Below are 23,219 nucleotides of genomic sequence, written 5' to 3' on the forward strand. Positions count from 1 at the left end.
TTATGACTGAAGAAGATGGGATACTACTGATAAAAATATCCCTAACCTAGAAGCTAGTCCCAGGCCAGCCATGACGAAATGTTTTGTACATAGTCAGTGTATCAACATTTGTTTTACAATTCCTTTGAATATACTCCAACAATAGAAAAGAAACTCAATAAGAATTTCTTGTTGCTGTTGTAATAACTAGATCCAAAAGCAATGTAAATATGTTTTATCATTTAATAGTAATAATAAGTGTAATTCTAACTTTAGAAAGATTTTTTCATTTATTGTTAATAATTCAAATTGAAAATTATGAAAGTAAACATTTATCTGTGTGTGAAAAGCATAGCCACAAATTGCATGGGAATTGGTATAATTGACGGCATGAATACAGTTTGTCATAAGTATTAGTAATAATGGAAAAAGATTGTTCCAAAAACTAATACCGTACAGTATAATTTATACATGGCTATTTGGGTACATTCTGAATGTCAGTAATATAAACTACGAAAATAAAGGAAACTTGTTACTGTTCATGTTGTTTGTAGCCAATCTTTCCGTCTTCTGCAAGGCAGTACACAGATTTTATATGTTAATGTAGTTGTGATGATCAGGAACATGTCCCTGAATTCAAGCATAATTTTTAGTATGCAGAAAATGCTTAGAATAGGCTGAAGTTTCATTTACTGGTAGCTTTGGTAGCAGGAACACACAGAACAGTGCCTGCAACTGCTGCATACTAGGGAAACGACACTTGAGACATTCTCCATGCTGTTAAATTTTTCCTTCCTTACAAGCACACTGCCGTGTAGATATTGTGAAATAATCAAATGAAACTAAAACACCTATGCCTGTGTTTTAGGCAGGATCCCCTATTATGTTCAGTTCTGAGTGCTATTCCTATACAGTTGGAGAACCTCTGCAATTCTGTTACAGTTTTGGAGGAATACCAAGTGGGCTGAGACGTGAATGGGAATTTGGATTGAGGATAGAGGTGTGCTAGGGTAGTCCGTGCAGTTGTGCAAAGCCACTGTGCCAGGGTGGCATAGTGGTTAGTGCTTCTGCCTACTGAGCAATAGACCTGGGTTCAAATGCTGGCCTTGATGCAAATTTTCGTTTGTCACTTCAGTGTGCATGTATACGTTGTGACCCACCTTTGGGATTCATCACACAGCAAGTGTCCATCACCAGAACTTCAAGTTAAGATTCCTTAATGGAAGGTTGCAATTGCTTTTTGTTTGAATCAGTCTCAAGAATCATCATATTTACTGCTATATCAGAGTGCATTGTATGTGCATTGTCATAGGCATTGTATTCAATTTGCTAGTATAGGAGACTTGTATCAGCAGATGATGCTACAGTCATAAAACTGTTGGAACATAATGGACTTTTTTTAAAAAAAATGGATATGTTGCCAAATGGAAGTATATGATCATTTAAGTGTGTACATTAATAACTAGCTGTTCCTGGTCATGCATTACTGTCTGGTTAAATGGAAAAGAAAGAACAGAGAAAGCACACATTTCTTATGTGTATGGGATGTGGATATACGTCCTAATCTCCTTCTCACCCCTGTCTGTGTTTATCTCCTCCTCCTCACCCTTCCTCTGTCCTCCTCCCCCCACCCCTGTCTCTGTCCATCTCCTCATCCTCCTCCCCCCTTCCCTTCCTCTCTCTCCCTCTTTCCATCTCCTCCTCCCTTCCCTTCCCCTCTCTCCCTCTATTCATCTCCTCCCTTCCCCTCTCTCCCTCTCTATCTCTTCCTTCTCCTCTCCCCCCCTTTCTTTGTCCATCACCTCCTCCTCCCTTTCTATGTCTGTTCCGTCTTGCCCCCTCTCTTCACCCATCTCCTCCTTTCCACTTTCTATGTCCATCCCCTCCCACCCCCTGTCGATCTCTTCCTTCCTCTCTCTGATCTTGAGTCTTGTAATCATAAGCACGTAAACCATAAATACTACATTCCTTTTTGCTAACAGTATTTCACTATTATATATACATTACCAATCATTAATTGAATGCACCCTGGCATTTCAGATATGCAACACAAATCAAACGTTATCTCCCAAAAAAATATAATTATATTAACTTCCACATGTATAATACAATCACAATCTTTAATTTTACTTTCTTCGAAGTATCCTCCTCGAGGCATGTGTCAATCAGTTTTTGTAGGTATCTTGAATCTATATGAGTCCACACATCCTGAACAATATTCCAGAGATGTTCCTTACTTGGGTATATTAACATCCCTGATACGTCTCTCCACTTCATCCCAGACCATTTCAATGGAATTAAAATTGGAGCTTTGGGACGGCCATACCATATCATTCAGTACTTTCTGTTTTTCCTTTGATGCAGTGTAGTTCATACAGTACAGTATGCTGCCAATGTTTTGGGTCATTATCCTGTTGTAAGGTGAACCCTTTCCCTATTAAGTGCAATCCACTTCTGATCCATACATCCTTCTATTTTCACAATGTCGCCAACTCTATCTCCAGCAAAACATACCCAAACCATAATAGAACCTCCACTGTGTTTAACTGTAGGTAGGACACACTGCTGGCCTACCCTTTCCCCTACAAATTGGCTAACAAATATTCTCCTTCTGGTTCCAAAAATCTCGAACTTTGATTCATCAGTGAATAACACCTTTGTCCACTCTACTGATGTCCAATTATGATGTTTTTTAGCCCATTCAAGTTTCTTCTGTTTATTTATGGGCCTTAGAAGGGGTTTTCTTGCTGTGACACATCCTTTCAAGCTGGCTTCAGTCAGACTTACTCCTTTGTACTGTTGCAACAGATATTGTTGTCATGTTCATTTCTACCAATTCTGCATGAACTTGGGGCGCTGTTTTGAATCTATTTCTGTTACTGGTAATTCTGATGTATTTACCATCACTTTTAGTTGTTTTACAAGGTCGTCCTGGTCGTGGTAAGTCCTTATTGCTAGCTGTTGTCTTCTGGCAGTGAAGGGTGTATTGCACTCCCCCTATAGAACATTACACTGTTTCACAATTACGAGCTACAGTTAGCAGGTCAGAACCACACCAGCGAATATTCAACAGTACTACTTGCAGAAGTGTTAATAAGAGCAGTGTTCTTATGTGGTCAGTGCCAGCACTCAAATGATGATGGCATGAAGAGAAGGCAGTATTTACATTCCACCAGTGTCACAGTCTTGTGGAGTGTTGGCCATGCATGAAACGTTGATCATTGATCAACCGGTAATTTTTCACAGGATGCAGAGGTCTATAATTGCAACTACCATATATTTTTGTAAAATGTCTAACTCGAGTTGTGACTCACTAATCAGGTAGCTAGTTTTTATATGTTGTGAAAATGTTCCACACATATAAAGATGTATAAATCCAGCAAAGGTACTTAGTAAATAATTTTACTTTCACTTCCTTTCTGTACATTTTCAAAATACTTACACTAGTAAACTCCAGGCATCAGCACAGTAAGATCCACATACTGGTAGTAGCATCATTACAATCATCAAGTGTAACTACATTAAGGCAACAATGTTCCATTTTCTTAACTATTTTATGTTTGAAATTAAGCAGACCTCTGATTTAATCTTCACTTTTGTTATATTGATTTAATCTTCACTTTTGTTATATCCTCCTGTATAAATGCCAATTTTCACTACTTTGAACTATTCAGGCTGTATATAGTAGGTACTGAAATCATTACAAATCTGGGAATAGGGGCCAGGGAGAGAAGCAGTGATGCAGAATGACCACACCAACTGCTGAGAATATAACCATGTAGTGTAGGGAATGTGAATCAGTTATTTCAGGATGTGAGTTGCCTATATTAAATGTGTGTGTGTGTGTGTGTGTGTGTGTTTTGACAAGGGTAAAATAGTTGACTTTCTTCCTTATGCCAGGTGTGTACCTTCAAAAAATGGAAGATTTAAAAAGGTTTAAGCAAGACGTGGTATCCCGTTTTAACGTATAGTATCAGGTTTATTGTCACTTGTCTTGATAGCAATATATTGCTCCTATCATCATCCAGTACTGGTGGTTCTGTATTTACACTCTGCTAAGGGACACACTGATGGCTTGTGGCATACATACCACGGGCATTGTGTTGCCCATATAGGGATAACTGCTCTGACTTCTCAGCTATTCAGCTTTGCATCTGAAGACGGTAGCCAGATGGAACATCAAAATATCGTGTCAGAATACATAAAGTATGGGAAAGGCATCCACTCACCTACGTTGTACTGGTGCATTACAGAAAACTGTATTCACACTACCTTTTGAGCTGTTGTCTTTCCTAGTAAAAAATATACACATTCACATACAAAGAAATGCAAACGTACACTTTTGTGGCTGCAGCGATACTAACTACTGATTATTGAGAGCAGTTACCTGGGCAGGTGAGGTGGGGACAGGATAGGCAAGAGTACACGAGGGAGGTAGTCAAATAGAGTGAGGCATGCCATTCATGTCTTTTTAGAGATAACCCAGTGGCTGCACAACAAGACGAAATGATTTCAAATGATAGAGCATATAAGAGATCCAGAAGGAAGGGAGAAAAGGAAAAGAAAGTGTAGATGAAGATGGAGACAGAGGGGGTAGGAGAGGCAGGGAAAGAGGTGGAAAATGAGAGAGAGAGACCGACCGTGGGGAAAGGGAGGGAGGAAGAGTTTTGGGAGAAGGCAGTACATGATCTGGATAGAGAAGGAATGGTGTGGACAGAAGAAACAAGGTGAAATTTAAGGTGAGGAAACTGGTTAGCGGAAAATTCCCAATTCCCATCTGACCAATTCAGAGAAACTTGTGCTGGAAGGGAGTATCCAAGCGGCCTGTGTACTGAAGCAGCTGTTGACTTTCTTTGTGTTGTGGTGTGCGGCGTGTTAGCCAACTGGAGGGTCAGGTTCGCAGTTCACCACGGTTTGGCAGTGGCCATTCATGTGGGTAGACAGTTGGTTATGTCAGTTGTTTACTTGTCATGCACATATAGAATGCTAGGCAATAAATGATGTGTAGCTGATATATGACATGGCTGCATTCACATGTGGCCCTGCCTTGGGTAGGAAATGCCTGTGACTGAACTGTGGTAGGAGGTTCTGGGTGAGTTTATTTGGCAGGTCTTGTACCTGGGCTGACAACAAGGGAGTGACCCATGGGATGCAGGGTTGGAATGGTCAGGGATAGCCTGTAGGTTGGGTGGGGGGCAGAATTGGATAGGACATTGCACATCTCGGGGCACAATGAGAGATAGTTGAAGCCCTTTTGAAAGGTGTAGTTGACTTTCCAAGGACAGGATGATATTGGGTGATCCCAGGAGTGCTGTTCAGCTCGTTCTTAGGTTTACTGGTGTTAAGAGATGGCACAAGAGAACTGTTTATGGAGGAGCTGGGTAGTATATTGTCTGTCAGTAAAGGCAATGGTAAGGTTATCAGTATATTTCGATAACTCCCACTTCAAGTGCATTGTTCTCAGCCATAATGGGATGACCAGTAGGGAGGCCTGTGAGGTTGGGATTCTGGAATTTGCGATTTAGGTAAAGTTAGGTGTTTGGGGAACTGGTAGTGTTACAAGGGACATTTAGATATCAGGTTTTTGGGATAGACCTAAGGTCTTGAAGAGCTGCTGGAGGTCATGTCAGACTGTTGGCAGACACACTCGGCCACATAGTCTCTATGATTCAGGATCACTGTCATGGAGATTATGTCTGCCGGAAGGAAGATATGGTCTGGATTGGTTTTCAGGTTATACAGAAAACTGTGTGTTCCGTAGTAGTGATGTTGGACTGACTGATAGAAATTTAAGAAAGGAAGGTGAGACCAGGTTAGAGTTCCTGAAATATTACCAGGTGATGACAGGGTAGAAGGGAAGGAGGATCATGGTTGGAGGGAGGTTGGAACTATTTGTTCGGTTCTATGTGAGAGTTTGTTGAGGCTGTTGTTAGTGAGATGCTTGGCAAAGAAATGTTTCCACTTCAGAGAATGAGTAAAGGAGAGAAGGTCCTTTGCAAGTCCAGTTGTTAGGCTAAAGCTGAGGCCTTTAGAAAGTACGGTGGCTTATGTAGTGAGCAGAGTTTTGACAGAAAGGTTGACAACCTACTCCACAAACCCAACCCCACATTTCTCCATGCTTGACATTCCTTTATGCCTGGGTGCATTGCTCCGACAGAACGAACTTCTACCTTTGCTGACCAAAACCTACAAACTGTAGTCTGTAACCTCCCATCCTACATTCAAGACACTGCTCATTTCCTTCTCCTCTCTAAGGTTCCTGTCATCACCACTAGACTCCTCCTTTGTCACCATGAATTCATCCTTATACACCAACGTCCCCCATGCCAATGGCCTTGTGGCCATAAAACAGTCCCTTTCCCATTATTCCTGATAACGAACCCATCACCTCTTTTGTAATTCTTCTAGCCAACCATACCCTGACCTACAGTTATTTCATTTTTGAAGGTGAAATCTAAAAACATATCCATGGTACTGCCATGGGTTCTCACATGACACCCCTTCCTATCCAGTCAATGTCTAAAAGCCCTTGTCATTTTCATGATCTGGACTCATGCCTATGAAAACCTTTGCTTTTTCCTCTATAACCTGAACACCTAGTTCCAGTTCTGCTTCACATGGTCCTTCTCAACCCAATGAACCGCATTCCTAGATACCTAATCTCCAACTCTTAGATGTCTCCATAAATAAGACTGTTCACATTAAGAGCACCAGCAACCAACAGTATCTCCACTTTGATTGCTGTCACCCATTCCATATCAAAAAGCATCTTCCTTACAGCCTTGCCACCCAAGGATGCTGCATCTGCAGTGGGAAGCAGGAGTTGTCGAAATATATCAGTAGCCTACCCAGAGCCCTTATTCGCAGACAATATCCTACACATCTCATCCATAAACAGATCTCCCATGCCATCTCTTTCTTTGACAGCAGTAAACCTGTGAAACACTCACCACCGAGCAAGTTGGCACTGTGGTTAGCATACAACTCGAATTCAGGAGGATGATTGTTCAAATTTGCTTCCAGCCATCCAGATGTAGGTTTTCATGGTTTCCCTAGATCGTTCCAGGAAAATGCCAGGATGATTCTTTTGGAAGGGAATGGCCAATTTCTTTCCCATTCCTAGCAGCAATCTGAGTTGTGCTCTGTCTCTGATGACCTCAGTGCCAACAGGTCCTTGAACCAGCCACTGATGCCGGCCCCGGTGGTCTAGCGGTTCTAGGCGCTCAGTCCGGAACCGCGCGACTGCTACGGTCGCAGGTTCGAATCCTGCCTTGGGCATGGATGTGTGTGATGTCCTTAGGTTAGTTAGGTTTAAGTAGTTCTAAGTTCTAGGGGACTGATGACCACAGATGTTAAGTCCCATAGTGCTCAGAGCCATTTGAACCACCCACTGATCACGTAGCACCCAGTATCACCCTGGTCTTGAAAAGTTCAGCCACATACTTTTACTACCTCTCCTCATGCCCTAAGATGAGTGATATCCTACACACGGCACCCAGAGTAGTATTCTGTGTCCCACCCACCCTACAGAATGTCCTTGTCCATCCTTATTCCAATCCTGCAACCAATCCAGCACAGCATGGGTCATTCCCTTGTGGTTGCCCCAGGTGCAAGATCTGTCCCATATACCCAACACCACCACCTACCACGGTCTAGTTACAGGCATTTCCTACCCATATCCCATATATCAGCTATGCAGCAGTTACTAGACAACATTCTACGTTGGCGTGATGAGTAACCATCTTATGTAGTCAACTGTCTGTCCACATGAATGGCCACTGCCAAACGGTGATGAACTGCAAACTTGGCTATCCACTTGTCGAACATGCTGCAGACTATGACACAAACAACTTCAACAACTGCTTCACTTAGCACCATTTGGATACTCCCTTCCAGCATATGTTTCTTTGAGCTGTGCAGGTGGGAATTCTCTCGCCAGTATATGCCATGCTCTTTTACAGTGCCCTTTCCCTAAATCTGTGCTAACCTTTTTCCCCAGTGCATCATCTTACCTTTCCCCTTCTCTCTTAGTGTTCACACAACTCATTCCCCATCCAGATTGTGTACTGCCTTCTCCCAAAACTCCACCCCCCCCTTCCCCCCATGTAGGCTCTCTCTCTCTCTCTCTCTCTCTCTCTCTCTCTCTCTCTCTCTCTCGCCCCCCCCCCCTCTCCCCCTCCCTCTCTCTCTAGTGCACACACACACACACACACACACACACACACACACACACACACACACACACACACATCTCCAACTTCCTTTTTTTCCTTCCCTCTCCCTTTCCCCTCCTCTCTCAATCTGTATCTTTATTATGCTCTACCCTCTTGAACTTTTCAAGCCTTTCCATTATTTTATGTATTATTCCATCCAGGAATTTCCATTATTGTTATAAAATATCATGTCTATCTTAAGAACCGGCTGCAAACCCAATAGGCATACCATATATTGCCATGGCAGGAAAGCTGTCACAGTCATTAATTTTACCAAAACCCATCAAATGTTTTACTGTCATGCCTGTTATTGCATTCAATGTTTTAATTGTATAAATTGTTAAGATATGAATTAAAACAAAATGTTATATACCTTTTACCAATGATATATTATAGGCTGACGAAGGTCCAAGTGTGATATATGCCATATCTATGAGCTGGTTTCGGCAATGGCAAAATTTTGTTCGTGGCAAAGAACCTGAGCCTCCTGGTCCCATTGATAACAGTTCAATTGTCACAACCAAGAATGGACAGCCTGTTGTCAAGATGGGTAAGTACACTTTGACACTTCAAATTAAATATGACGTCATTACAGCATAACTTTGTTATGTATCAGTAGTTATAGTGATTACTAAATGAAATATGTACAAGATAGTGAAACTGTAGTACACATCTAATTTTTGTCTCAAGGAAAAAAATCCTGTAACCTTCAGTATTAATTAGACTAGTACTCATATAAAAGCATGACACTAATCCTGAAATAATTGTAGCCCTTTTCTCATAAGTCAGTGAATGTAATAGTAGAGTTCTGATATGTACTTCCTGTGTTTCATAACAACGTAGCAAACTTTATACTGACTAACACTGCAAGTCATATTGCATCTTATTTTAATTTTATCCCCTTCATTGTCCTCACTGCAGTTAGTATTTTCAGTTTTCTTCTGTACTACTCCAACATTTAATGTTAACAGTGTAATAAACTCACACATTTCATCAGAAACATTAGTAAAAATCTGAGGTCAGCAGTATATGCGTTGCATCATAGACTTAAGACAAAATCCTGTATTTGCTCAGCAATAATGCCTGCAGCCAAAAGCTGAAATATATCACACACAAACAACAGTGTGATGGCACTAGTTTTTTACATTATGAGGCGGTATATTACTGAGAAAACTATTATGTCAACTGACTCTGGCTGCGGAAGCCTACAGAAATATTAATAGTAACTTCAAACCTTTTGCAAATGATGCAGAAGTAATATCTGAAAGAAGCTAAACAGTTATTCGTGCAGATCTTGATAAGTGGTGCAAAGATTGGCATCTTCCTTAAAATATTCGGAAACATAAAATCATGCCCTTTACAAAATGCAAAAATGTCACATCTCATTACTACGATATCGGGGAGTCACAAATGGAATCAGTTAACTCGTATAAACATCAGAGTGTAAAAATTTGTGGTAATATTAAATGGAGTGATTACTTAACCTCAATCATATGTAAAGCAGGTGGAAGGCTTTCATTGATCAACAGGATACTAGGGAAATGCAATCATTCTACAAAGTAGATTACTTATAAAACACGTGACTCATCAGAGAATGTTGCAAATGTGTGTGGGACTTGCACTAAGTAGGGCTAAACTCAATATATACAGTGAAGGGCAGCATGAATGGTTTGTTTTATGCATAAGAAAGTGTCATGGATATGCTGAGAAACTTGAACTGGTAGAAGACAGATGTCAGCTACCACCTGAAAGACTGTGTACTATGTTTCAAAAACCAGAATTAACTGACAGATATGGGAATAAACTGCAGCCCCCTACGTGTTGCTCCCGTAAAGTCATGAAGATAAGATTAGACTAATTTCACCTAGCGCAGGGGCAATTGAACAGTCATTCTTTCTGGACTCCTTACTGGAATTGAAGAAGATGAAATTTATTTCCCGACTGTAAATTCCTTTACATTAATTGTATTAGGTATCGATTTACTACACGATAGTGACACATGAAAATTTGTGTCAGGCCAGGACTGGAACCCAGATTTCCCTCTTATCACGAATGGTTGCATTAATCATTTCTGTTATCAGTGCACGCTCCCCAGACTGACGAAATCTTCCATGTGTCACATTGCATGTATCCTTATATGATAGTCCACTAAATTCTTCAAAATTGCTCAAAACAGTATTTGGATTCCTGCAACAGGGAGAATGATATGATGAGGAATCCAGACCAACGTTTTCATCGTTGTATGCCTGCCTAGGCTTATAATACTTACATGCCTGTCAGAATGGGAAGAAACTCTCCAAATTGTACAATGGGAAATACCGTCTGACATGCTCTTCATTGCAGAATGGATGAGTGGTAAAGGTTGCCCTTCACCACAGTTTAGTGATGTCCACTCATTCAAGTGTCCTCTTAGTAAACTATATAACAATTAAAGCAGAGTTGGTATGTGGCATGACTGTTTCCACGGGTGTTGCTGCCTCTAATACAGTAGGATATGCTTGATATAAGACTTGGAATATTGTGTGCTGGGTAAGTGCGCAATGAAAGGTAGTCAAAATTCTGGTGGGGGAAGTGATTCAGTTCTCCTGAAATGAAGGAACACTATTCCCATAACCCTTGTCACCTTTCTGAAAGTACAGTTATGCGGCTCAACCAGTCTAACCCCCGTGCCACATGGGTCATATCCCTGTGGAAAACCCAGATGCAAAACCAAACAAATATGTGGCCACCAGCAGACTGTGGCCTAGAGCAGGGTAAACCACCCAATAACAGAATATGCTGCTGAGCTTAAACATGCTCATGCTTGCATTTCACAACCATTTCCACCTGGAATCCCCCAATATTATCTTCTTTGAATTACTTAAATGGGAATTGTCCTTAGAATTTACTCTCTGACCTCACAGTCCTCCTGGCCTGAATCTTCACTATCCCTTGTCCTATACCCATATCTGCCCTGCCTCCATGCCTCCACCTTCAATCCATAATGTTTTCATACACTATTCTCTCTCCCACACTTTCATCTCTGTTTTTCCTCTGTCCCATCCTTGCTCCCACCTACAAGTGCACTTTTTCAGTTTCACTCCATGTGCCACATCCAACTTCCTCTGCTTCATCCTATCCTATCCTGTATCCTTGCTACCTCTCTCTCCCTGCCAAACCTCCCTCCCTCCACTAACCATTCTTCACCGAGTGAGGTGGTGCAATGGCTAGCACACTGGACTTGCATTCGGTAGGACAGCGGTTCAGTCCCGCATCCGGGCATCCTGATTTAGGTTTCCCGTGATTTCCCTAATCGCTCCAGATAAATGCCAGGATGGTTCCTTTGAAAGGGCATGGCAGACTTCCTTCCCTAATCCGATGAGACTGATGACCTCGCTGTCTGGTCTCCTCCCCAAACAACCCAACCCAACCATTCTTCTCTCACAAACTCTACCTGAGACAACCCATTTTGAGCTGCATAGCCATAGCAAGGCACTTAAATTTATCTGTGGTGTATGGACATTTTTGAGGTCTAAGAGTGTATTGTAAAATTATGAAATAATTTCTGCCGCTTCAGTCACATTGTACTAATACTTGATAATGTTATGAATAGGATGGATTGCTACCAACATGAGCGCGCGCAACCCCTATCTCTGGCTGCCGGGGCCAGACTGCAAGCAACCATGCATGAACCTGCACAATATTCTCGTTCATACTTGCACAACTCCTGCTCCCAACACTTTGCCTCATGTCTCTATAATAGACCTAGATGCAAGACCTGTCCCATACAATCTCCTACCGCCACCTACTCCAGTCTGATCACAAGCATCACCTATCCCATCAGAGGCAGGGCTACCTGTGAAACCAGTCACGTGATCTACAAGCTAACTGCAATCACTGTGCTGCATTTTACATGGATATGACAACCAACAAGCTGTATGTTCGCATTAATGGCCACCAACAAACTGTGACCAAGAAGTAGCTGGACCATCCAGTTGCTGAGCATGTTGCCCAACACAGAGTTCTTCATTTTACTGACTGATTCACAGACTGTGCCATCTGGGTCCTTTTTATCGACATTAGGTTTTCTGAACTGCACTCATTTATCCCTGTCCCTGTTCCCATTCCAGCACTCCACAGCCCAGTTGGTGAATACCAACACACCCACAACCTTTTTACTTTTCTGCCCCCACCCCCATCTTCCGCCTGACCTCTAGACTGCGTTTAGTTGCCCTACCCTCTCTCCACCTCGTCCCTGTATGCTCGAATCAGCACTTTACCATCCCCACTCCTACCCTGTTATCCCTTCCCCTCGCCACCCCAGCCTCCATTTTACCCTCACCACCCCAGCCTCCATTTTACCCTCACCACCCAGATTGCTTCTCCCGTCATGCACAGTTGCTCGCAGTCTGGCCTTGGCAGCCAGAGACAGTGGTCGTGTGTGTGTGTGTGTGTGTGTGTAAGAAGGCCTTTTTGGCCACTTGTCTTCGTGCCTATCTATATCTCCGCCGTATGGTGAGAAACAATCTACCCTGTTCGTAATATTATCAATATTCCATCCTGAATTCTCCATTGTGTGATTTTTTACTAATGTTTAAAAGCATGACGCATTTCGCCAGCATGCTGCTATCATCAGCTGCATTACAGTGACGTTTATATGACATTAAGTGATGTTCATTTGCTGGGTAGGCCAATGAGGTTATGTACTGATATATAACACTGTACAGGAAGATACTTTTATTTTAGTGTGTACCTTAAGTGAGTTGCATGCTCAATTCATTTTATTGATGTATTTATATAATAGAGGGAAACATTCCACGTGGGAAAAATACAGGGTGATTCAAAAAGAATACCACAACTTTAAAAATGTGTATTTAATGAAAGAAACATAATATAATCTTCTGTTATACATCATTACAAAGAGTATTTAAAAAGGTTTTTTTTTTTCACTCAAAAACAAGTTCAGAGATGTTCAATATGATCCCCTCCAGACACTCGAGCAATATCAACCCGATACTCCAACTCGTTCCACACTCTCTGTAGCATATCAGGCGTAACAGTTTGGATAGCTGCTGTTATTTCTCGTTTCAAATCACCAATGGTGGCTGGGAGAGGTGGCCGAAACACCATATCCTTAACATACCCCCATAAGAAAAAATCGCAGGGGGTAAGATCAGGGCTTATTGGAGGCCAGTGATGAAGTGCTCTGTCACGGGCTGCCTGGCGACCGATCCATCGCCTTGGGTAGTTGACGCTCAGGTAGTTACGGACAGATAAGTGCCAATGTGGTGGCACTCCATCCTGCTGAAATATGAATTGTTGTGCTTCTTGTTCGAGCTGAGGGAACAGCCAATTCTCTAACATCTCCAGATACTGTAGTCCAGTTACAGTAGCACCCTCAAAGAAAAAGGGACCAAAAACTTTATTGGCTGAAATGGCACAGAAAACGTTCACCTTAGGCGAGTCACGTTCATACTGAGTTGTTTCCCGCGGATTCTCAGTGCCCCACATACAGACATTGTGACGGTTGACTTTCCCGTTAGTGTGGAAAGCTTTCTGTTGAGCGGTCACCATCTTAGCATCAACTGACGCTGGCGCCTAGTCAACAGCGCCTCAAGCGAACAAATGTACAACTAAATGAAACTTTATAGCACCCTTAATTCGCCGACAGATAGTGCTTAGCTCTGCCTTTTGTCGTTGCAGAGTTTTAAATTCCTAAAGTTGTGGTATTCTTTTTGAATCACCCTCTATATCTAAAAACAAAGATGATGTGACTTACCAAAAGAAAGCGCTGGCAGGTTGATAGACACACAAACAAACACAAACATACACACAAAATTCAAGCTTTCGCAACCAACGGTTGCTTCATCAGGAAAGAGGGAAGGAGAGGAAAAGATGAAAGGATTTGGATTTTAAGGGAGAGGGTAAGGAGTCATTCCAATCCCGGGAGTGGGAAGACTTACTTTAGGGGGAAAAAGGACAGGTATACACTCACACACACACACATATCCATCTGCACATACACAGACACAAGCAGACATTTGTAAAGGCAAAGAGTTTGGGCAGAGATGTCAGTCGAGGTGGAAGTACAGAGGCAAAGATGTTGTTGAAAGACAGGTGAGGTATGAGCGGCCGCAATTGAAATTAGCGGAGGTTGAGGCCTGGCAGATAACGAGAAGAGAGGATATACTGAAGGGCAAGTTCCCATCTCGGGAGTTCTGACAGGTTGGTGTTAGTGGGAAGTATCCAGATAACCCGGACAGTGTAACACTGTGCCAAGATGTGCTGGCCATGCACCAAGGCATGTTTAGCCACAGGGTGATCCTCATTACCAACAAACACTGTCTGCCTGTGTCCATTCATGCGAATGGACAGTTTGTTGCTGGTCATTCCCACATAGACAGCTTCACAGTGTAGGCAAGTCAGTTGGTAAATCACGTGGGTGCTTTCACACGTGGCTCTCCCTTTGATCGTGTACACCTTTCGGGTTACAGGACTGGAGTAGGTGGTGGTGGGAGGGTGCATGGGACAGGTTTTACACCGGGCGCGGTTACAAGGGTAGGAGCCAGAGGGTATGGAAGGTGGTTTGGGGATTTCATAGGGACGAACTAAGAGGTTACGAAGGTTAGGTGGACGGCGGAAAGACACTCTTGGTGGAGTAGGGAGGATTTCATGAAGGATGGATCTCATTTCAGGGAAGGATTTGAGGAAGTCGTATCCCTGCTGGAGAGCCACATTCAGAGTCTGATCCAGTCCCGGAAAGTATCCTGTAACAAGTGGGGCACTTCAGGGAAACTTCTGTGGGAGGTTCTGGGTTTGAGGGGATGAGGAAGTGGCTGTGCTTATTTGCTTCTGTACCAGGTCGGGAGGGTGGTTGCGGGATGTGAAAGCTGTTTTCAGGTTGTTGGTGTAATGGTTCAGGGATTCCGGACTGGAGCTGATTCGTTTGCCACGAAGACCTAGGCTGTAGGGAAGGGACCGTTTGATGTGGAATGGGTGGCAGCTGTCATAATGGAGGTACTGTTGATTGTTGGTGCGTTTGATGTGGACAGATGTGTGAAGCTGGCCATTGGACAGATGGAGGTCAACGTCAAGGAAAGTGGCATGGGATTTGGAGTAGGACCTGGTGAATCTGATGGAACCAAAGGAGGTGAGGTTGGAGAGGAAATGCTAGAGTTCTTCTTCACTGTGAGTCCAGATCATGAAGACGTCATCGATAAATCTGTGCCAAACTTTGTGTTGGCAGGTCTGGGTAACCAAGAAGGCTTCCTCTAAGCGACCCATGAATAGGTTGGCGTACGAGGGGTCCATCCTGGTACCCATGGCTGTTCCCTTTAATTGTTGGTATGTCTGGCCTTCGAAAGTGAGGAAGTTGTGGGTCAGGATGAAGCTGGCTAAGGTAATGAGGAAAGAGGTTTTAGTTAGGGTGGCAGGTGATCGGCGTGAAAGGAAGTGATCCATTGCAGCGAGGCCCTGGACGTGCGGAATATTTGTGTATAAGGGAGTGGCATCAATGGTTACAAGGATGGCTTCCGGGGCTAACAGGTTGGGTAAGGATTTCAGGCGTTCGAGAAAGTGGTTGGTGTCTTTGATGAAGGATGGGAGACTGCATGTAATGTTGATCTACGTAGGCAGAGATACGTTTTGTGGGGGCTTGGTAACCAGCTACAATGGGGCGGCTGGGATGATTGGGTTTGTGAATTTTAGGAAGAAGGTAGAAGGTAGGGGTGAGTGGTGTCGGTGGGGTCAGGAGGTCGATGGAGTCAGGTGAAAGGTTTTATAGGGGGCCTAAGGTTCTGAGGATTCCTTGAAGCTCCAACTGGACATCAGGAATGGGATTACCTTGGCAAACTTTGTGTGTAGTGTTGTCTGAAAGCTGACGCAGTCCCTCAGCCACATACTCCCGACGATCAAGTACCACAGTCGTGGAACCCAGAAGAATGACAATGGATCAGTCAGCCTTCAGATCACGGATAGCCTGGGCTTCAGCAGTGGTGGTGATAGGAGTAGGATTAAGGTTTTTTAAGAAGGATTGCGAGGCAAGGCTGGAAGTCAGAAATTCCTGGAAGGTTTGGAGAGGGTGATTTTGAGGAAGAGGAGGTGGGTCCCGCTGTGACGGAGGACAGAACTGTTCCAGGCAGGGTTCAATTTGGTTAGTGTCTGGGGGAGTTGGATCATTAGGAGTAGGATTAGGATCCTTTTTCTTTGTGGCAAAGTGATATTTCCAGCAGAGAGTACGAGTGTAGGACAGTAAATCTTATGTCGAGCGCTGTTTGGTTGAATCTGGGAGTGGGGCTGAAGGTGAGGCCTTTGGATAGAACAGAGGTTTCGGATTGGGAGAGAGGTTTGGAGGAAAGGTTAACTACTGAATTAGGGTGTTGTGGTTCCAGATTGTGTTGATTGGAATTTTGATGTTTTGGGGGGAGAGGAGCTGGAAGTAGGAGATTGAGTAGATGGGAGAAACTGGGTCTGTGTGCAATGAGAGGAGGTTGAGGTTTGCTGGAAAGGCTGTGAAGGGTGAGTGAGTTGCCTTTCCCGAGGTGGGAAACCAGGAGATTGGATAGTTTTTTGAGGTGGAGCGTGGCATGCTGTTCTGATTTGCGGTTGGCTTGTAGGAGGATGCTCTGAACAGCCGGTGTGGATGTGGGAGAGGAAAGATTGAGGACTTTTATTACTGACTTCCAGCCTTGCCTCTCAATCCTTCTTGAAAAACCTTAATCCTACTCCCAACATCACCACTGCTGAAGCCCAGGCTATCCGTGATCTGAAGGCTGACCGATCCATTGTCATTCTTCCAGCGGACAAGGGTTCCACGACCGTGGTACTTGATCATCGGGAGTATGTGGCTGAGGGACTGCATCAGCTTTCAGACAACACTACATACAAAGTTTGCCAAGGTAATCCCATTCCTGATGTCCAGGCGGAGCTTCAAGGAATCCTCAGAACCTTAGGCCCCCTACAAAACCTTTCACCTGACTCCATCGACCTCCTGACCCCACCGACACCACTCACCCCTACCTTCTACCTTCTTCCTAAAAATCACAAACCCAATCATCCCGGCCGCCCCATTGTAGCTGGTTACCAAGCCCCTACAGAACGTATCTCTGCCTACGTAGATCAACACCTTCAACCCATTACATGCAGTCTCCCATCCTTCATCAAAGACACCAACTACTTTCTCGAACGCCTGGAATCCTTACCCAATCTGTTACCCCCGGAAGCCATCCTTGTAACCATTGATGCCACTTCCTTATACACAAATATTCCGCACGTCCAGGGCCTCGCTGCAATGGAGCACTTCCTTTCACGCCGATCACCTGCCACCCTACCTAAAACCTCTTTCCTCATTACCTTAGCCAGCTTCATCCTGACCCACAACTTCTTCACTTTCGAAGGCCAGACATACCAACAATTAAAGGGAACAGCCATGGGTACCAGGATGGACCCCTCGTACGCCAACCTATTCATGGGTCGCTTAGAGGAAGCCTTCTTGGTTATCCAGGCCTGCCAACCCAAAGTTTGGTACAGATTTATTGATGACATCTTCATGATCTGGACTCACAATGAAGAAGAACTCCAGAATTTCGTGTCCAACCTCACCTCCTTTGGTTCCATCAGATTCACCAGGTCCTACTCCAAATCCCATGCCACTTTCCTTGACGTTGACCTCCATCTGTCCAATGGCCAGCTTCACACATCCGTCCACATCAAACCCACCAACAAGCAACAGTACCTCCATTATGACAGCTGCCACCCATTCCACATCAAACAGTCCCTTCCCTACAAACGAATCAGCTCCAGTCCGGAATCCCTGAACCATTACACCAACAACCTGAAAACAGCTTTCACATCCCGCAACCACCCTCCCGACCTGGTACAGAAGCAAATAAGCACAGCCACTTCCTCATCCCCTCAAACCCAGAACCTCCCACAGAAGAATCCCTAAAGTGCCCCACTTGTTACAGGATGCTTTCCGGGACTGGATCAGACTCTGAATGTGGCTCTCCAGCAGGGATACGACTTCCTCAAATCCTTCCCTGAAATGAGATCCATCCTTCATGAAATCCTCCCTACTCCACCAAGAGTGCCTTTCCGCCGTCCACCTAACCTTCGTAACCTCTTAGTTCATCCCTATGAAATCCCCAAACCACCTTCCATACCCTCTGGCTCCTACCCTTGTAACCGCGCCCAGTGTAAAACCTGTCCCATGCACCCTCCCACCACCACCTACTCCAGTCCTGTAACCCGGAAGGTGTACACGATCAGAGGCAGAGCCACGTGTGAAAGCACCCACGTGATTTACCAACTGACCAGCAACAAACTGTCCATTCGCATGAATGGACACAGGCAGACAGTGTTTGTTGGTAATGAGGATCACCCAGTGGCTAAACATGCCTTGGTACATGGCCAGCACATCTTGGCACAGTGTTACACCGTCCGGGTTATCTGGATACTTCCCACTAACACCAACCTGTCAGAACTCCGGAGATGGGAACTTGCCCTTCAGTGTATCCTCTCTTCTCGTTACCCGCCAGGCCTCAACCACCGCTAATTTCAAGTTGCCGCCGCTCATACCACACCTGTCTTTCAACAACATCTTTGCCTCGACTGACATCTCTGCCCAAATGCTTTGCCTTTACAAATGTCTGCTTGTGTATGTGTATGTGCGGATGGATATGTGTGTGTGTGTGTGTGTGTGTGTGTGTGTGGGTGTGGGTGTATGTGTATGTGTATACCTGTCCTTTTTCCCCCTAAGGTAAGTCTTTCCGCTCCCGGGATTGGAATGACTCCTTACCCTCTCCCTTAAAATCCACATCCTTTCGTCTTTCCTCTCCTTCCCTCTTTCCTGATGAAGCAACTGTTGGTTGCGAAAGCTTGAATTTTGCGTGTCTATGAACCTGCCAGCGCTTTCGTTTGGTAAGTCACATCATCTTTGTTTTTAGATATATTGATGTATTTACTTACATTTCACTATCAAAATTATTTAAACATAAAATTCACTTAAGGTAGACACTAAAATAAATTTATCTTTCTCTACCGGGCCCAACAAATGAACCTCATCGTGTTTCATATTAATTGGTATACATGCGACAGTATGTGCAACCTAGTACAAGGGCTGTTCAAAAAATATCCATTTTTTTTTTTTCTAAAATCAATCTTTATTCTGATGCAAACAGTGAAAAATCGAGGACGGAATGTAACAGTATTATGACAAGGATAGTTCCTCCTCACCATATAGCCGAGATACTGAGTCGCATATAGGTACAACAACAAAAGGCTGTCACAAAATAAGCTATCAGCCAACAAGGCCACACACATACAAACACACACACACACACACACACGTAAATGCAACTCACTCACTTGACTGCAATCTCAGGCAGTGAAACCACACAGTGCATATTTGCATTCATTTCGTCGAAATTATTAAGGTATGAAATGTTGTTCGCTTTCCTTTGTTCCATTCATTGTCTGTTATATGATTTGCTAAGAGATTTATTTCCATAACAAGTATTTCCCAAAATTTGTCATCAAGAGTAATAGAAAATAATTCTAATAATCCCGGGTGTTCATTTAAATTACTTGAAGAAGATTGTACGCCTTGAGTCTCAGTATATTTCCAAATGCTTGGTGTGTTTCTTGCAAATACATGGAACAAGTTATTTAGGTACTTGATTTTTTTTTCATAACTGTCGTCACTTTGTATGCTTTTCGTAACCACCAACATTCTTGCTTTAAAATGTAAATTTAACAAATTGTGACTAATTCCTGTGGCTTAATGGTAAGAACTAAACCAAGATTACCACTGAAAAGTGTTTGTCTCTTGAGTTAGACTCGTGGTGTTGACTTTGGTGTAACTTTCATTCCCATTCATTGTGGTATGTACTTTTGGCCCACAATTTTTTCCATGAGTCTGACTCTATGTATGCATCTTTCGACCAAAACTGTTATCAACAGTAAATCAAGGTGTTAGTTAAACCATTTTGTTTTCTAACACTGGTAAGACTATGATGTGCATAGTATTACCAGTTCAGAATTTTGAGGTATTTAATGCACTTCATCAGTTCCAGCAGCAAAACAGTGTGCACTCTCCATTACTGTAGTATTACAAATTGACTTCACTTCAGTTTCAGGTATTTAATGCACTTCATCAGTTCCAGCAGCAAAACAGTGTGCACTCTCCATTACTGTAGTATTACAAATTGACTTCACTTCAGTTTCAGATTATGCTCAGCTGTCAGAAGAACTGTGGTATTTCTTTAAACGCATTTATGGAGGAGGACCCGAAGTTGTGTTTCGGTCACCATATGCAGGAGGTCCAGCAGTGAGTTGCACTACTGCTTCAGGCATTGGGCGACCTTGTTACCCAGGTACAGTGTCGGCAACACCTGATGGGAGTTTGGCAGCTGCCATTAAGGCCCGCAGCACAGACAACATAGATACTGGTAATATCCTCTGCTAATGGAGATTCAATTTTGTAGATCTTATCTCATTTTTCTCTATCATTTTCTGTATTAGCCGTGGTTTGGTTACATGTTTCTAACTTCCTCCTTTTTGTGATTACCCAGAATATCATTTTAATAAACCCTGTGTGTTATGTAGCACATTTTGTGTATTTTAGGGCTATATTCATCTGCAAATACAGCTGTTATGGGCCGACAGACCAGAGCTCAAAGTGCCAGTTCTGACAACACAGCACTACGTTCAGCAGCCAGGAATGCTTCAGTGCACAGAAAGCAGCAGCAACAACAACAGTCATTAGATACAACTGTGGATATGGGTACATATTATCAGAACTTCTTGTGTATGTATGCCTCATATAATACAATCACTGTGACTTTCTATGTAGCGTAGAACCATGGCTTGCAAATATGCAGTGCAATGTGCAAGTAAAATCAGTCAAGACTCTAAGATGTAAGGAAGCTTGTAAAGACCCACCATTTTGACTTCTGTACAATTTAAAATCATTGGTTCATTGTAGAAGAATCTCGTAAAAAATGTAACTAAATCTGCATAGAAGGTTTTTTTGAGGGGGGGGGGGGGTGGCTCTGTATTATCCCAGCTACCTACATTTTACTGACACTGGAGCTCCGTTGAGGTGGTTGATCTGGACAGTGTAATGTATTCCTTCTGTACTAGTTTTCTCTGTGGAAGGACATTGTCCGTAAGCTTATTAGCTTCTTAGGGCTTGTTTATACGCTCATCAACCTCTTAATGCCTCACTGTACAATGAATTGTTACCTTTACTTCTTCCATTATTTATATTCCGTCCAGGATTTCTCATATTTTGTTAATAAAAATCTTATAAACATTCTTTAAATTGGAATTAATTTAACATGCAGGGCAAACTAAGCAAATTATCTTGCTCAGATGGTTAGAGAAAATAAAAGCAAAATTAACAAGTTTAGTAGTATAACCATTTTTTGCAGCACTTATATAAATATGTGTTTTATGTACTTATTAGCGAACCCGGCCATGCTTCACATGTGCTAAATGTGTATGGGAATGGGATACATGTCTTAATCTTCTACTAATCCCCCCCCCTCCCCTCTCTCCCCATCTCCTCCTCCCTCCTCTGGCAGGCCATCACCTCATGCCCCTCCTCTATTTCCATCTCCTACTACACCCTCTTCTTCTCTATTTCCCATTCCTCTCTGCACATCTCTTTCCCCTTCTATCATACCTTGAGCTTTATTCATTGTTTTCGCAAACGAAACCACGACTGGGAATTGAAGTCCCCTAAAATGAATAGGTAAATCTGTTGAAATCATTGGTATTTGGGGTATGGGAGAGACCGCTCCAGATGCCTTTATCTGCGAGGGTAGTAGCTTCAATACCAGCATTTCACATGGTTTTAATCTGTAAATATGTAGGATTACAGAGTTTTCAGATGATTCAGATTCCATAGTAGTATTATAATCATTAGCGGATAAGCCAGAAATACAACTTTCCTGTTTTCTGTTAAAACCCACTGCGAGAAAGAAAATAAAATGGCAAATTGTTGTGTTTACAATTTTTGCTTAAAATTATATATAAGGAGGGAAAATATATATAGGGATAATCAATTTGTCTAATGGTTTAAATTGCTTTCCATCTAATTAAGACTGACTGTGAGGAAGAAAACTAAACCACACATTTTCAGAACATAGCACTTTCTTTCTCTGTTTGCTTTAACAGGAAGTCTGTACATTGTTGTTTGAAAAAATATAGATTCTGTGTCTGTCTGAATGTTTATGAGCAAATCTGAAGTAAATTGGTGTCATTGGATGATGACTTGCCTTCATATAGTAAAACCTTTTCCACACCTAGAAATTAAACATGTTGTAATAAGTGATATGCATTCGAATATGCAAATACTCTACTGGCCATTAAAATTGCTACACCAAGAAGAAATGCAGATGATATACGGGTATTCATTGGACAAATATATTACACTAGAACTGACATGTGATTACATTTTCATACAATTTGGGTGCATAGATCCTGAGAAATCAGTACCCAGAACAACCACCTCTGGCTGTAATAACGGCCTTGCTATGCCTGGACATTGAGTCAAACAGAGCTTGGATGGCGTGTACAGGTACAGCTGCCCATGCAGCTTCAACACGATACCACAGTTCATCAAGAGTAGTGACTGGCGTATTGTGATGAGCCAGTTGCTCGGCCACCATTGACCAGACATTTTCAATTGGTGAGAGATCTGAAGAATGTGCTGGTCAGGGCAGCAGTCGAGCATTTTATGTATCCAGAAAGGCCTGTACAGGACCTGCAACATGCGTTCGTGCATTATCCTGCTGAAATGTAGGGTTTCGCAGGGATCGAATGAAGGGTAGAGCCACGGGTCGAAATACATCTGAAATGTAACGTCCACTGATCAAAGTGCTGTCAATGCGAACAAGAGGTGACCGAGATGTGTAACCAATGGTACCCCATACCATCACGCCGGGTGATACGCCAGTATGGCGATGACGAATACACGCTCCCAATGTGCGTTCACCACGATGTCGCAAAACATGGATGCAACCATCATGATGCTCTAAACAGAAC

At 43.0% G+C, this 23,219-nt stretch overlaps 1 protein-coding gene across 2 annotated transcripts in view; it reads left to right on the forward strand.

Annotated features, from left to right (window-relative positions):
- Positions 1-23,219, forward strand: part of LOC126194827 (ubiquitin carboxyl-terminal hydrolase 20) — a 186,111-nt gene that overhangs the window by 130,419 nt on the left and 32,473 nt on the right. For both annotated transcript variants that reach the window (XM_049933156.1, XM_049933157.1), the window contains exons 15-17: positions 8,589-8,742; positions 20,390-20,617; positions 20,794-20,976. In XM_049933156.1, the coding sequence (XP_049789113.1) occupies positions 8,589-8,742; positions 20,390-20,617; positions 20,794-20,976 (565 nt within the window). The remainder of the gene's footprint in view (positions 1-8,588; positions 8,743-20,389; positions 20,618-20,793; positions 20,977-23,219) is intronic.

Source organism: Schistocerca nitens, chromosome 7 (assembly GCF_023898315.1).
Source record: "Schistocerca nitens isolate TAMUIC-IGC-003100 chromosome 7, iqSchNite1.1, whole genome shotgun sequence".
In the NCBI taxonomy this organism is placed as follows: domain Eukaryota; kingdom Metazoa; phylum Arthropoda; class Insecta; order Orthoptera; family Acrididae; genus Schistocerca; species Schistocerca nitens.